General features: G+C 36.4%; 1 protein-coding gene across 4 annotated transcripts in view; it reads right to left on the reverse strand.

Annotated features, from left to right (window-relative positions):
- ANKRD12 (ankyrin repeat domain 12) overlaps nucleotides 1-16,883 on the reverse strand; it is a 114,866-nt gene that overhangs the window by 33,239 nt on the left and 64,744 nt on the right. For all 4 annotated transcript variants that reach the window (XM_081252216.1, XM_081252217.1, XM_081252215.1 and 1 more), the window contains one exon: nucleotides 12,792-12,939. In XM_081252216.1, coding sequence (XP_081108342.1) covers nucleotides 12,792-12,939 — 148 coding nt within the window. The remainder of the gene's footprint in view (nucleotides 1-12,791; nucleotides 12,940-16,883) is intronic.

A 16,883-nucleotide genomic window follows, 5' to 3' on the forward strand; every position in this document is an offset into this window, starting at 1 on the left:
ATGAATACTGCATATCCTGGGTATGTTTTTTGTCTGTTTGTTTGTACCATTTTTCTCATATTTCCAATGTATTTTTTTTAATGTTTCATATGTTGTCCTTCTCATAGATCTCAAATTAGATCTTCAGTGATGTCCAGTCTATTCTTTAGTCCTATATGGAATATTTACTTTCAGTAATGATAAACATTTTGAATTTCAAGGACTTCCCTTGTCGACTTTTTCAGGGTGGCCTTTTGTTATGGTTAGTGGATCGACTGCCCCCCACCCCCAGTGTCTCCACGCAAACTGAGAAGAACTTACCCTTCTGCTTCCTATGTAATTTACATTCTCCAAATCAGCTGTTGTGCTTGTTCATTTTGGCCCTTCTTGTTTTCATTCAGTTGATTTTCCTCTGGATTTCTTTTCATACTGATAAAGGGGAAAACTTGTTTCTCCAGCAGTTTTGTGGAGGACCTCTACAGCAGGTGTACCCCTGCACGAGTGGTCCATGGTCCTCTCTAACTGCAGTCTTCTCTGAGTTTCAGCGTCTCCGGGGCTCCACTGACAGGGGTAGTTCACAACTGAGGCAGGCTTCTCTTATGCCTATTTGGGTTGTTCCTCTGCTTTGCAATAGTCCACTAACCACAACTAATATATTTAAAAATTGATTATATAACGTATTTATGTTACCTAGCTAAGGAAGTAACATTAGAAAAAAACACCTGCATTTTAGGAAACAAATCTTTGCAGCTTTTATATCCCTAAATTGACTGAGAAATGCAGCTTAGAGACAGGAAAATAAAATATTGGGTAACTGTATACAGTTTCTTCTAAATCTCCATTTCTAAACCTCAATTTTCCTAAGTAAAGTTAGATATTTTAATTCTACTATACAGGAGAAAAGTAGTCATACATTTATTTGGAAGTATGCCATATGAGAACATATTTTCATGTATTTCTAAAGTAACAGATATAGATAAGAGAGTTATAGCTAAGAATTTAGAGGTGAGCTGGAGAGGGAAGAGAATATAATCAATAATTGAAAATACTATGTCTAAAAGCAAAATTTACATAAAAAGTAAAATCAAGTATCACACCACTCTTCACACTCCCTCTATTAGTTATGCATGGCCTTTCTACCAACATATCAGTAACACAGAAACGAATTCTATAAAGTATAAATTAATCAAGATTTTCCCCCTCTGAAAAATATGATTGGTATCACTACAAAAATTTTGATGTCACTATAGGAAACTGACAAAAATCACCCAGTCTCGGCTATTCCATCTATATATATATAGATAGACAGATAGATAGAAAAATAGATATTTATCTCTATCTATCTATCTATCTATATATACACACACACATACATACATATATATATATTACATGGAGGTCCTTCAAACCATGACTAGATAAAACAGGATGACATAGCTAAGGCTAAACTCATTTAACTGTATGCATATATATTTTAAAGTCAAAGGTCTTTTTTTAAGGGTTCTGCCCAAATGTACCCTTCATAGAGCTTTAAGTCTTATTCAGCAATATCTCAAGGACTATAATTATGTGACAGACTCACTTTAAGTTGCTAGGCACTGGTACAAGTTCAGTTTTTAAGGAAAACCATCAAGCTAAAATATTTTTAACAAAAAATCTATTAGTTTTGGTATTTGCAATAAGCAATTTTACATATTTTGGGCAAACACTCAAAATTTCTTGACTACTATATTTACATAAAATTCAAAGAGAGATATTTAGAAGACTATTATTTTATGTAACATAAAAATTTAAAGACATATTCATTTGCATCCAAAGAACATCCCAGCTGCAGTCACAATTTCCCATTTATTTTTCTGATACATGAACAAGGAAAAAATATAGAACTATGTAATTTTTATAGACACTACTAAAGAGTAAATGCTTATAGTATGGTAATTTAGGTATTCATAATTTCTTTCCCTTTTTCTCTACTTAACAAAATTTGACATATAAAATTTTCTTAAAAAAAACCCACTCAACTTTGAATTTAAAATTCTTAAGCTTTAGAATTAGGTTGATATAATGAATCCACATAAAACACATGATAAAATCTGTATTGATTTTAAAGTACTGGTTTTCAAATAAGAGGACTGTAGGGGTTTTGGTTGTTTTAAGTTTCAGGTAGAAGTAGCTGGTGATATTTAGAAAAAAGTTTGAAAAAGTAAAATCAGAACTCTGTGTATAAAGTGCACCATATGTCACAAAGCAGAGGAGAAAAAGCAGAGTATGCAAAACACAGTGATAGAATTTTTTTTTCCTTTTTTTTAAACTTATTTATTTGGTTGCACCAGGTCTTAGTTGCAGCTCGCAGGCTCCTTAGTTGTGGCATGTGAACTCTTAGTTGTGGCATGAATGTGGGATCTAGTTCCCTGACCAGGGATCGAACCTGGGCCCCCTGCATTGGGAGTGTGGAGTCTTAACCACTGCGCCACCAGGGAAGTCCCAGAATTTAATTGATAATTAAATTAAAGAATATCTCATTGCTTATCACGCTGTAGGCTCAGCCCTCTGCACATCATGGATATTTAAGTGTCTTTTCATTTCTTGTAAGCATAAATACTACAGTGACATATACGTGAAAAATAAAGGGTGCTGAACACCAACTATGGTGCTTATGCTACTAATTTCTACCTGTAGTGTTTATGCTTCCAAGGTTAAAAAGTTTGCTTTAAAACTTCCAAAGGTGATGCTTCTTCCTACTTATAGTTAAACTGTTAACATTACATAATCCATTTAATAAAAATTTCTGGTATATTTTGACTTAAATAATTGTTTTTTGTACCTCTTGATTTATTAACTGTTATAATTCCATATATGCATGTATCAACAGTCATATTTTCATAGCTCCTGAAATACAAAACTGAGGATATGAGTTTACCAAATATGACAATATATTTAGAATAGTTACAATCTATTGTTTTAACATTAAGAAAATAAGGCTTCAAAATACTGGTCATCTTGTGTATTTTATGACACAGAAATGCACTCAGTAAACACTAGAGGGTAACAATATATCACAGTCTTTTAAAGAGTTTCCTAACCTGTCTTATGGTAGACTCTAAATGGAGCTTGTCTATTTATTATGATGGAGCATTTCCTTGCTTAAGCTGAAGCATGCAAGTGAGGAAAGTGTATAGCAGATGCTTAATAAACATGGCCAGATTATTGGCAGTCAAGGTAAGATAAGAAAAGGATGAATAATTATTTTAACAAATGCCTGGCATTTTCAACTTTGCCCAGTGGGCACTGTGTTTAAGTAATAAAACCAGGGTCTGCAAACTTGCAGCAGAATCTCTACTTTGGCAGTTAAGGAGTGTCAGAAAGTATAGGGGGAGGCGCTGTGTGACACCTCTGTTACCATAATTACACCTCTGTTACCATAAATAATTAGTGGTAACATCTGGAGAGCATAATTATGGTGTATGAGCATGGTCTGGCTCTCTGAATATGACTGAGTTTTCAGCAGGGTAGCAAGAAGCAATTATTTGTAGCAAACACTATTATTAGATAGAATTCTGTCAGGAAGGTAATGTGGAATAAGACTGTGGAGAAAGGGCAGAGGTTGGGGGAAAACAACTAAAGAATTATGCAAATTTAAAAGTGCCACACATTTGTATACAAATAAGCTGTAGTAACCAGGACTTGTATTTCCTGCAACAATATCATAAATGTCTGATATGCACAACATAAAATGGCTACTCAGTGTGGCCCATGAACTTAAGGCCACTCTGCCAATTGTTTATTACAAATCTGTGATGAAACAATGAAATAACAGGCTGTGCCAGAGACGGAAATCAGTTATGTCACAAGCACACTTAGTTCAGCTGACATTTTTGTCACAGCATTTTTTCCTCTATGATGAAGGAAGCAGTACACTGATGTACATTCTGGCACAAGCTCTGTATCCTGAGGAATAGTAACAGTTTGTAGAATAGCTACTCTCAGTAGCACTGTCACAAAGCACAATGACTAATGGAATAAACCGTATTTTAAAATGTTACATGTATAGTACCTTTTTATCTACTCCAATTTATTAAGTTCTGAAATCCATAGTCAGTTATATTCTCTAACTTTGCAACACTTAAAGTGTATCTGTCACATGGATGACATAACATACAAGATGGGTAACAATGCTATCAGGCTTTGTATGTACAAATGTCTATGGGCAGTAAAATGAATACTTGATTAAATATTAACACATTCTGAATTTAGATTAGATGATGTTAAGTTTAATAAGGACCTCATGTAAATTAAACAATAAATTTGGGTATTTTTATCAGTCTTTTTCAGCAACTTCAAAATCTTTGTATGATACTTACGGATGATTTTTACTGATGATTTTTGAATCATTCCTTGAGGGATTTTGATCAAGCAATAATTCAGGCACATTCACCATGAGGAAAATAAGTATGCTGAAAAATCAATACATAGCTGATGAACACATGAAACAATATCGGTGATAATCAAAAAAGATTCTAAAAGATGTGTTTCACTCTAATGAAACATGTAAGTTCAAATAAGATACCTAACTTCTTCCATGGGAAAAACTTACTGCAGCACTGCTTTCTCAGAGAAAGATTTTTAACCAAAGCTGCTTTTCACAGCTACTGTTTTCTGAAGAGACCAAGATTGCAGAGTTTGTAGCCATAATAAATGGGAGTATTAACATACCATATGAAATGTTCCTATTTTTCAAATCTTATTTTCTTACCTTCTCACGGAAGCCTATGTAATTCAGCTATTATAATCCTGATTTCACATAGCGCAAAGATGTTCAAATGACTTTCAGCTTGCAACTGGTAGATTGATTTACAAATATTTTGAAAATAAGAAGTGACAAGGGTTAGGGGATGATTATGTTAGTATCTCCACTTTCTTAATCAGCTAGATCTCCAGTGCTTAAACAATGCCTAACACATCATGGGTGCACAAACACAGTTGTAGACTAATTGACCTGAAGAAAAAGGAGGAAGACGAATTTAGGATGACTATCAAGTTTAGGACATACATATAGCTGAATGATGAGACAGGAAAAACAAGAAGAGGAGTGTAAATGGGAAAAAAGTAGTTCATTCCAGGTACACTGATTTCTGTGGTAATTCTAAGTGGTAACATCCGGAGAGCAGTTAAATATATATGCATGAAGCGTAAGCAAAAGGTATGGAATAAAGAGATATTTAAAAGGCTTCACAACATAGATGGTAGTTAAAGCTGTTAAGTGTGGGTGAACTTTATTTGGGAGATTATCTGGTATGAGAAGAGGGTTCCAGAAAGTAAATCTTTAGAAAAACAAACACAGGGGTGTATGGGAAGAGAATGAGGAAGAAACGAAGAGATGAGATCTGGAAGGAACAGTCTGAGAAGCTGGAAGAGAATTATCTTCCCGGAGAAAAAGTCAGGAGAGAACCGCCTCTCTGAAACCAGGACCAGAGAATTTTAGGAAGAACACAATCAACACTGTCAAATCCCACAGAGACTAAAAAGACAGCTAAGGGGGGTTTGTTGTTGGAAGATCATGTGCGATGTTAGTAAACACAGACTGGATGGAAGGTACTTCAAGTGTACCACAATGCACTTTAAGAAACTTAGTTGTGAAGGGAAGGGAATGGGGATTAAATAAACAGTGGTGCAGGGCAAGAGATTTTGTAGAGTCCTGTAACTTTATGTGTACAAAAATAGTATCACACGACTGTGTCCAGCTCTACTTCCTTTCCCTCCACCCAAGCTATCCCTTCCTCTGCCACTTGACCCCCAACACATGCCTCATTAGCAGCCTGAAATACATCCTTCCAGATTTTACTCCACGTTTATAAAATTTTACACAAATATGTGTGCATATACAAACATATAGATTTTTAAAACATTGTTCATTTTACAGAAATGAGATATTATGATCCTTCATCTTGACTGTTCTGACTCAACAATATCTTATGAAAATCTCTCCAAGTAACTGGTACAGTGTTAAGATACACCTTTTCATGGCTGTACAATAGTCTGTGGTGTGGCAATATACCTTGATTTATGCAACTGATCCCCTGTATGACTATACATTTTTTCTTTTGCCACTGAAAACACTGTTGTAATAAACATGAGATATTCCCAGAAGTATGACTACTATATTAAGGAGCGTAAGTATTTTTAAAGTTGTATTTATAATGGTAAATTTTGACTTTACACAGAAGTAGACAGAATGTTACACTGATCCCCCATATTTTCATCACTCAGCTCCAATAGCCATCAATCTCTGGCCAACCCATACCTCTATTCATCCTACTCCTGTATCATTTTGAAGCACATCCCATTCATGGTATCATTTCATCCAGAAACATTTCAGTATATCTAAAAGGTAAGAGCCCTTGTATTTTGTTAGCTGTTGCCAGACTGTTTTTCAAAAAGACTAACAATTCACATACCTTTCTTTTAACCCCTTCTCCTATTAGGTAACCACTTTTATAAGTTGTTGGTTTATTCTTCCATAACTTCTTTTTTAAAAAAGTAAGAAAATACATTGATATAGCTTTTAAACCCCTAAATTATCTTTCCTTTACCCTAACAGGTGAACAATACCTTGGCCAGGTACCTAATTCTCATGCTGCAGTTCTTTTCTCTCAGTAGTCTATCTTCCACTGTTGTAAGTTAGAAGTCCAATGCCAATGCGACTGTATTTCCTTGTAACTGCTACACTCAGAATGTACAAGGAATTTGATCAAAATATGTCTAGGGGTATATGTACATGCTTCTTCCATCAATCCACCTGGAGCTCACTAAGCTTCATAATTGATAGACTCGGGCTTGCTTCAGCTCAGGAACATTTTTTTCTATTTGTATAATTATGGACTATTCTCCACCTGTTTCTTTTTTTCCCTTTTAAATTCCCATAACTAGCTATTATTCATATGCTAAATCTGTTAAGAGCTCCTACTATAGCCAGGACATGGAAGCAACCTAAATGTACATTGACAGAGGAATGGATAAATATGTGGTACATATACACAATGGAATATTACTCAACCATAAAAAATAAGGAAATAGTGCCATTTTCAGAGATGTGGATGGACCTACAGATTGTCATACAGAGAGAAGTAAGTCAGAAAGAAAAAAACACATGTATAATATTGCTTGCACGTGGAATCTAGAAAAATGGTACAGATGAACTTATTTGCAAAGCAGAAATAGAGTCAGAGGTATAGAGAACAAACTTAGTTAACAAGCAGGGAAGGGGGGGTAGGATGAATTGGTAGATTAGGATTGATATATACACACTACTATGTATAAAACAGATAACTAACGAGAACCTACTGTATAGCACAGGGAACTTACTCAGTGCTCTGTGGTGACCTAAATGGGAAGGAAATCTGAAGAAGAGTGGATATGTATACATATGACTGATTCACTTTGTTGCACAGCAGAACTAACACAACATTGTAAAGCAACTATACTCCAATTAAGAAGAGAAAAGATCTGCTAGAGCTCCTAGATCTATTCCCTAAGTCTTTTATCTTCTCTCTTCTTTCAGGATTCTTTCTCTTTGTATTTTTGCTGTGTTGTGAGGATTTGTTTTACTTGATTTTATAGCCTAATCATTTAAGTCCCACTTCAGCTCATCTACTGTGTTGTCTGATTATATAATCATGTTTTTTATTTATTAGCTCCAAAAAGCCTTTGTGCTGTCCTTGAATTTTCTTAAGTACTCCTTTTGTTGTCGCTGTTGAAATTGAAGTACTCCAAGAGGGAGCTCTTTGCAAGCAGTGGAAGGGAAAGTGGGCTCCCCCGGGGCCTGCCAGTCATCACTGAAGCACCAGGAGGAGACCTCCCTGTTGCTGGACTAGGTCTTCTCCAACCTCCCCAGTCTCAGTAATGGACAAACTCAGCCCAGCTACTCCTTGAATCTGTGGGGGATGGAGGATTCTGGCATAATCCCTTAGGGCCAGTTACCCGTCCCCCACAATTCAACAAATATTTATCAAGCAATGTCTACGTACCAAACACTTTAGTTTACATTTATTGGAGGCTGAAGGAGTGAAAATACATACTAAAAGGAAAGCTGCCACCTTTACAATTTTGCCTATAGCTTTAGCTCTATCATTACCATTCCCACTACAATATACTGCTTTATCAACCCTTTAACCAACATTACATTTTTCTTTTTTTATTCCCCTCTCCCCGCAGAGTACTGGCTCTAGGCGCGCAGGCTTCAGTAGTTGGGACACGCGGGTTCAGTAATTGTGGCTCGCGGGCTCTAGAGCGCAGGCTCAGTAGTTGTGGCACACGGGCTTAGTTGCTCTGCGGCATGAGGGATCTTCCCGGACCAGGGCTCGAACCCGTGTGCCCTGCACTGGCAGGCAGATTCTTAACCACTGCACCACCAGGGAAGCCCTTAACTGAGTTTTGTACAAAATTCCCCTGAAGTATAAATTACCTGTTAAATACATGCTTAATATTTTAGTCTTGCCCATTTTTGAAAGTGTGATATGCCACTTAAGTAATTTTTATTATTTTCTACAGGTTCTTCTTATTTTCGTACAATTTATCTGTTGGGAAACGATGCTGTTGGGGTTTCCTATGGTCTGAATGTTGCTTGGTACAGCTCAGCATGCTCCCCTGTCTGGGTATTTCCTGCAAATGGCAGCTGGATCCTGAGGACTGGGGAGTGGAGGAGAGGGGCACTTCAGCAAGGGCAGGCAATGCCTTCTTTCTTTCTCTTTTTAATGTTAGCAACTGTTGATCCTCAATGCTCCCATACATTAACTAACAGGGGGTTGCAAAATGGTCAGTCTTTCTTTTCACTCTTTTAGTTGGATTAATCTTACAAAAAACACTTCTCCTCACCCATAATGAGGTTACCCAGTGACAAGAATTCATATATGAATATGAAGGTGAAATAAATGACTGCTTTTTTTCCTCTTTTTTGCCTGATTTTTAAGATAACAAATTGGGTCTCTGATGACCATAATAAATTAAAAAATTTATCATCATAGACTCATGAGTTTAAACATATTTGATGGGTTTCAAATCTTTGCAATTAACACCCTTAATGAAACTCAAACTGTTGCATTTTTGGCCAGTGGGGAACTGTTCAAGTTGTCTCCTAAGCCTCTGACAAGACCTGAAATATGAAATGACAAGATGTTCCAAGCTCATCTTACATATTTCCTGCCCTAGACTTAGCATCACCCATTTTTTCAAGAAATCTTGGTTTTCTTTTAGGAGAAAATATTTCCTGATTATAATCTGGGTACTAAGAATGATTACTGTTACTGTCTTAGTCAGTTTTAGATCTTTTCAATGGACAAAGCAAAAAAATTTTATGTATTTGTATATTTTCGATTTTATTTGGAAATAATTTCAAACTCACAAAAAGTTACAAAAATAAAAAATAATGAACACTATATATCCTTTACCCAGGTTTTCCTCCTGTTAACGTTTTGCTCTCTTGTGTTATAATTTACTTTCTCTCTCTATATATACATGTGTATAAATACATTTGTGTCCCTGAACTATATGAGGGTAGATTAAATATATCATGGCTCTTTATTCCTATATACTTTAGTATTTCCCAAGACATACAGATATTCTCTTGTTACCACAGTACAGTTGTCGACTTCATAAATTTACACTGATACAACACTAATCTACTGTCCATATTCCTTGCTAAATCATCTAATAATATCTTTTATAATCTTTCCCCCGCTCCAGGACAGAAAACAGTCGTGGAGCAGGTATTGCCTTTAATTATTACCTCTTTGGATAGCCTGGAACATTTCTATTGCCTTTACTGGTTCATGACACTGACATTTCTTGATCTTTGGTGACAGTGGCTTTTAAAAAGAAGCAGAACATTCCTCATGATTATGCATTCTCAGCCAGAATGCTACAAGTGATGTTCTATCCTTCTCAGGGTACCACATGTAGAGGCACATGATATTCATCTGTCTCTCCTTTGATGATGTTAATTTTGATCATTCAGTCCAGGTGGTGCTGGATTTCTCTACCATATCATCATTGTTTTTTTTTTCCTCCTCTCTTGTAATGTGAAAAGGTCATGTAAATATCTGCTCTTATAAAAAAAGAATTCTCGGGCTTCCCTGGTGGCGCAGTGGTTGAGAGTCCGCCTGCCGATGCAGGGGACACGGGTTCGTGCCCCGGTCCGGGAAGATCCCACATGCCGCGGAGCGGCTGGGCCCGTGAGCCATGGCTGCTGAGCCTGCGCGTCCGGAGCCTGTGCTCCGCAACGGGAGAGGCCACAACAGTGAGAGGCCCACGTACCAAAAATAAATAAATAAATAAATAAATAAATAAATAAAGAATTCTCCCTAGATTTACCAGCCTTTAGTGATTCTTGTCTAATCATCTTTACCATGAGGGTTGTAAATGATCAGGTAGGGGTGGGCACTGACTAGGAAGGGGCATAAGGAACTTCCTGGAGTATTGGAAATATGCTGTATCTTGATAAGGTTGGATTACACAAGGTCTATGCATTTCTTAAAAGCTCATGGAATGTTTTATTAAAGAATTATTAATTTCACAAATGTAAATATTACCTAAAAATCATATACAAAAACTGAACTCTAGCTATAATGAAATGCATGTTAAATTATTTAGAGATGTCCACAACTTATTCTGAAATGCAGCAAAAAAAAAAAGAATTGATGGGTAGATCAATAGATATGTGATAATGTAATAAAGGAAATATAGCAAACAGTTAACAACTGCAAAACATAGCTGGTGGGTACAGGGGGTTCACTGTACAATTCTCCAAATTTTGCTGTGTGTTTGAACATTTTCATAATAAAATACTGAGATTTAAACTTCTGCACAGCAAAGAAAATCATCAACAAAATGAAAAGGCAACCTACTGAATGGGAGGAAATCTTTGCAAATCATGTTATCTGATAAGGGGTTAATATCCAAAATACATAAAAAACTGGTATCATACAACTCAATAGCAAACAAACAATCCAATTTAAAAATTGGGCAGAGGATCTGAATAAACATTTTCCCAAAGAAGACGTACAGATGGCCAACAAACACATGAAAAGATGCTCAACATCACTAATCATCAGGGAAATGGAAATCAAAACCACAATGCAATATCACCTCATACCTGTCAGAACACCTATTATCAAAAAGACAAGAAATTTCAAGTGTTGGCTTGAGGATGTGGAGAAAAAGGAACCCTTTTGCACCATTGGTGGGAATGTAAATTGGTGTAGCCACTATAAAAAAAAACAGGATGGAGGTTCCTCAAAAAATGAAAAATAGAACTGCCATGTAATCCACCAATTCCACCTCTGGTTATTTATCCAAAGAAAATGAAAACACCAATTCGAAAAAATATATGCACCTCCACGATCACTGCAGCATTATTTCCAATAGCCAAGATATGGAAACAACCTAAGTGTCCATCAATGGATAAATGGATAAAGAAGATGTGGTACATATACACAATGAAATATTATTCAGCCATAAAAAGAACACAATATTGTCATTTGAGACAATATGGATGGACCTTGAGGGCATTATGCTAAGTGAAATAAGTCAGACAGGGAAAGACAAATACTCTATGATCTCACATGTGCAGTCTAAAAAACAAACAAAAACCAAGCTCATCAATAGAGAGAACAGACTGGTGGTTGTCAGATATGGGGGGTGGGTTAAATGGGTAAAGGGGGTCACAAGGTACAAACTTCCAGTTATAAAATAAATAAGTCATGAGGATGTACTGTACATGGTGACTGTACTTAATGCATTGCACATTTGAAAGCTGCTAAGAGAGTAGATCTTAAAAGTCCTCATTACAAGAAAGAAAGAAAAAACTTTTTAACTACGTATGGCGACCATTACTAACTAAAATTATTGTAGTGACCATGTTTCAGTGTATACAAATCATTATGTTGTACATGTGAAACTAATACAATATTGTATGTCAATTATACCTCAATTAAAAAAAAGTAAATGGTAGACCTTTCTCTTTTAAAAGTACAGATGTTGTCCTATTGCCCTCTGGCAATGGCTGAGATTAAATGAGTATGGTTTCATTTTATTTATAAATAATATAGAAGTAGTATTATTACCTAATTGCTTATAGGAATTGTTTATAATTTTGTAAAGATATGGCCAGTTATGAGACTTATTGAATTGTTTTCCATTGATTTTTGCCTGAAACATGGTGAAACCTTCCAATCTGTACACAAAAGACTTTCTTCAACACAGGAAAGTTTTTCTCTGTTATATTTTTTTAATTGTTTATGTTTATTTTTTTAAACTCTGAGTATGCCAAAAGTTTTATGAAATATTCTTTATGGGTCTTTCCTTTTTAAAACTGTGACTGTAAAATTGTGCCTCTATTTTACAACAATGACCAGAGTTCAACCACCTAAATTGTAAAAATAAAAATGCAAAGATGACTCATTAATGCCAGGAAGAGTTTGGTTAGTGGTGCTCTAATTTATAAAAGAATTAAAAGAACTCAAGATGTGGGATAGCTAGTGGTGGTAGTTATTAATGGGGAGAGAGGCTGCAATAGGCTTGAATGTAACATCAGCAATCTGTGGGGAAAAGAAATCACAGAAATAGGGCGAGAGCATTATGACTCCATTTACACAGAGGACATGTAGCAAACATCTAAATTTAGGTTACTAAATTCACCATTCTTAATAGCTAGATAGCATTACCTAAGGTACTCAACATTTTAGGTATTATAAAGCAAAAGTAGAATATTCTACTAAATATCATGTCAAACAGGTGAATGCAGATTATGTGGAACAAACCTGTGTAACTCTCATCATCATCAGATAAAGGCACCTCTCTTTTTAGCAGCAATTCCAACTCCTCTGTTTCTGCTACATCCACTGGACGCTCCCCATGTTTATTAGCTTGAAATGGATTTCCACCATGACGAAGTAGCAGTTTCACTATCTGCAACATTAAACAGTAGGAAGACTCAGTCCTTTCGTAGACTGCATTATTTCAACCATTTTCCTCTTGATCAAACTCATAATATCCTCCTGCTTCATCTCCTCTGCCTCCATTCCTCAGTGTTTATTCTAAATCATAATTACTCTCAAGTTCCATTTTCATCACCATCCCCCTTCTGATCATATCTACTACAAAGAAATTTGCTCCTCAAAATTTAAGCTGGGCTATTTTAGCACTGAATCTCATTATTTTTCTTCCTGTTTCATCATACATTTGACAAATATTTACTGAGTACCTATTAACAAGCACTGCTCCAAGTTCTTCAGATAAATCAATGAACAAGAGTATAAAGCTCCCTGCCCTCCTGGAATGTACAGGCTACAGGAAGTCTCAAAAGAAGTATCTCCCCTCTGTTTCAGGTTACCATCGCTACCAAGGCTCTTAATCACCTGTTCCCCATCACTCTGGGATTTAAACTATCGCTAACTGACATGGGTTTACTTAAAACTACTAAAGCTTAAACTTCAAGGCCTCTCATTTTCATGGTCCCCTTACATGGCCCTGTATCTAATTTTTTATTCATTTCTTAAAGAACCCTGCCCTCACAAATTTCAAAAGCTTTGGGCTCCACAAACCAAGATGCGACTGGTTAGTCATCATTTCATTTGTTTGTTGCTCCTTATTCCTCTTCTTTTCTATATTTCTTACCTCTTTTTCGATTGGCTCCTTTCTAGAAGCCAATCTTTCCAGTTCATGTCTCTTTTGCCTTAAAACAATAATGGCAATAAAGAAACGAAACACAGGTTAAAAAAAAAGCAACTGCTCAAACCTATACTCTCCTCCTCTAGCTAAATCTCTCTTCTTTCCTTTACAGTCAAGTTCCTGAAAAGATGTTTACCCTTGGGGCCTTGACTACGTTTTTCTTATTGGCCCTTCACTCTTCTACCTACAATTACGTTACCGTCAGTCCAATGAAATGAGTCTCTTAAGATCTGTAAATATCTAAGCCATACATTGTTTCCCTAGGGCTCTGTCCCTGGTTCACTTGATTCATGCTTTGGTCTACATCATCTCCCTGGAGAGCTCACCCACTCTGAATGCGATGACGATTATGCAATCCACTCATTCATTTTCATTCTCGTGCTTGCTCTTTCTCAGCCTTTTTCTTGAGTTTCAAAATCAAATATCCAAATATTCTTTGGATATACTGTATTTCAATACAAAAGCTGAAACCAATAGGTCCCAGAGTTCATTAAACATGCACACTTATCTTTTATTTGTTTCCATTCGCAGTGACTGGCACCAAAGTATACCCAGTCACTGAAACCAGAAAGTGGGGAGTCATCACATTCCCGTTTTTCACTCATACTCTACGTCAAATAGGTGGCCAAGTATTGTTAATTCTGCTTCCCTAACATCTCTTCTTGTTTTGAGCTTCTACTACCAGTGACATGAGTGTGTTCTATCATAGGTAAATCTACATTATAATTTATTAACACATTTCTCCCCTTATCCTAGACCATAAACTTCATGTGAGATCTTTATTTGTCTCCGTATTCCTAACACATAACTATGGTGTTTTCTGGTACTGAGGAAATATATCATGTCTTTTTAAAGAAGCAATATTAAACAGGATGCTATAAATTAGGAACTTCTAACAAATGAAAGAATTTAAGAATAATAAAGATTCACAGTGAATTAAATAATGAAAAATCTTTTCTAGACTATCAAAGAATAAACCATCAATACAGAATACTTGAAATGTAAGAATGTATAAAGAAAACAAATTATGCATGATCTTAACTGTTAATATTTAATTTCCCTTTTTGTTTACTAATTTTTATCAAATTACATGTTTATGATTTTAAAAGGTCAAATGGCTTTTCAAGGCTGCTGGTGAAGAACAATTGTCCCTGATATTTATGTCCATATACTTAAGTAACATAGTGTGCTGCTTCCGTATTTTTCGGTTTTAGGCACTGCCTAATGTCTTACAATGGAAAACACAATTCAGCTCTCTTTTACCAACTCCATCCCTCTCCTCCCATACACATCCACTTCCCCCTCCTCCTAACTTTCCAAGATAGACATATTATTTTTTGTGTGCCATTATGATTAATATAAATGTTGAACCAAGTAGTACACCATGACAAAATTTCCATTCTTACACAAGTTTATTTTATCTCAGAGAGTTAATTATCTTGACTTTTCACTTACTTGTTTTTTTTTTTTTTTTTTTTTTTTTTGTTACGTGGGCCTCTCACTGTTGTGGCCTCTCCCCTCGCGGAGCACAGGCTCCGGACGCACAGGCCCAGAGGCCATGGCTCACGGGCCCAGCCGCTCCGCGGCACGTGGGATCTTCCCAGACCGGGGCACGAACCCGCGTCCCCTGCATCGGCAGGCGGACTCTCAACCACTGCGCCACCAGGGAAGCCCTTACTTGGTTTTCTACATACTCATCTTTAATTAATCCCCCATCCTGCTCCAACTACAGATCTCTTCAATTCAATATACCACCATTTTTTTGTTAAACTCCTTTCTCCAAGCCTTCTAACTTGCTCTAAAATGGACTGGTTGCTGTCTAGATTTGCTTCCCAGTTGTAATCTTGACATCTCCATTTATCCTATCATCCTAGAAATAGCCTTCCCTCAATTCTGTGGATTCTTTAGACCTTTTATCTTCTTTTTTGGTTCACTCCCTCATTTTGTTGAAACACCACCTCCAGGAGATTCCTAAGAAACAGTAAATATTCTGAGATTTTTTCCATGTCAGAAAATATCTTTATTCTATCCTCACTTGATTAATATTTACTCTTGATATAGAATAATTTTCCCTCCAGTTTTGAAGGCATCATCATTATCTTCTAGATTCTAGCGTTGTTATTGAAGTCTGATGCCATTCTGATTTTTTACCTTTATATGGAACTTGCTTTTTCTCTCTGTATGCTTGAGGACATTCTTTGCCTCTATTGTTCTGAAATCCCAGGATAATGAATTTTGATCTTGGTCTTTTAACATCCATTGTGCTGAGCATTCAATTGCTCTTTCAATCTGAAGATCCACGTTCCTTCAGTTCTGAGAAAATTCCTGGTTTTATTTATTTGATAATGTCCTATGTTTTCACTGTTCTGTCTTCTAAGAACTCTTGTTAAGATAATACTGGATCTCCTGAATTAATCTTCTTTTTTCTCATTTCCCCACCTCCACCTTTGTCTTTTGCTTCCTAGTCTCTGGGAGATTTCCTCAACTTTATCTTTAACCCTCCATACTCCATTTTTCATTTCTGCTACCATATTATTAATTTCCAAGAGCTTTTTTTGTTTCTATTTTTAAATTTGTTAACTGTTCCTTATTTAGCAACCCTTCAGTTTTTGTTTCATGGCTACAAGAAACTCTCATCTCTTTGGGGAAGGTAATATTTCTTTCTTTCTTTCTTTTTTTTTTTTTTGAAGTTTCTCTTGGCCTTATCATGTCCTCCACGTTTCTACTTTTCTATTTGCTTGTTCTGCTCTTTGCCTTCCATATTAGAGACCTTTCTCAAAGGTCAGGTAATCACTGGCTGTCCATATTTAAGAGTAAGGTACTAAGGACTTCCCTGGTGGCACAGTGGTTGGGAGTTTGCCTGCCAATGCAGGGGACACGGGTTCGAGCCCTGGTCCGGAAAGATCCCACATGCCGCGGAACAGCTAAGTCCGTGTGCCACAAGTACTGAGCCCGTGCGCCTAGAGCCCGTGCTCCACAACAAAGAAGCCACTGCAATGAGAAGCCCACTCACCGCAATGAAGAGTAGTCCCCACTCGCCGCAACTAGAGAAAGCCCATGCACAGCAATGAAGACCCAACACAGCCAAAAATAAATTAAAAAAAAAAAGAGTAAGGCACTAAAAGACTTGCTGAAAGTTTTTTAGGCATAGGTAGGATCTATTGCCAGATGGACCTTGTGCT

This window comes from Mesoplodon bidens (genome assembly GCF_964165515.1).
Source record: "Mesoplodon bidens genome assembly, chromosome: 13".
In the NCBI taxonomy this organism is placed as follows: Eukaryota; Metazoa; Chordata; class Mammalia; order Artiodactyla; family Ziphiidae; genus Mesoplodon; species Mesoplodon bidens.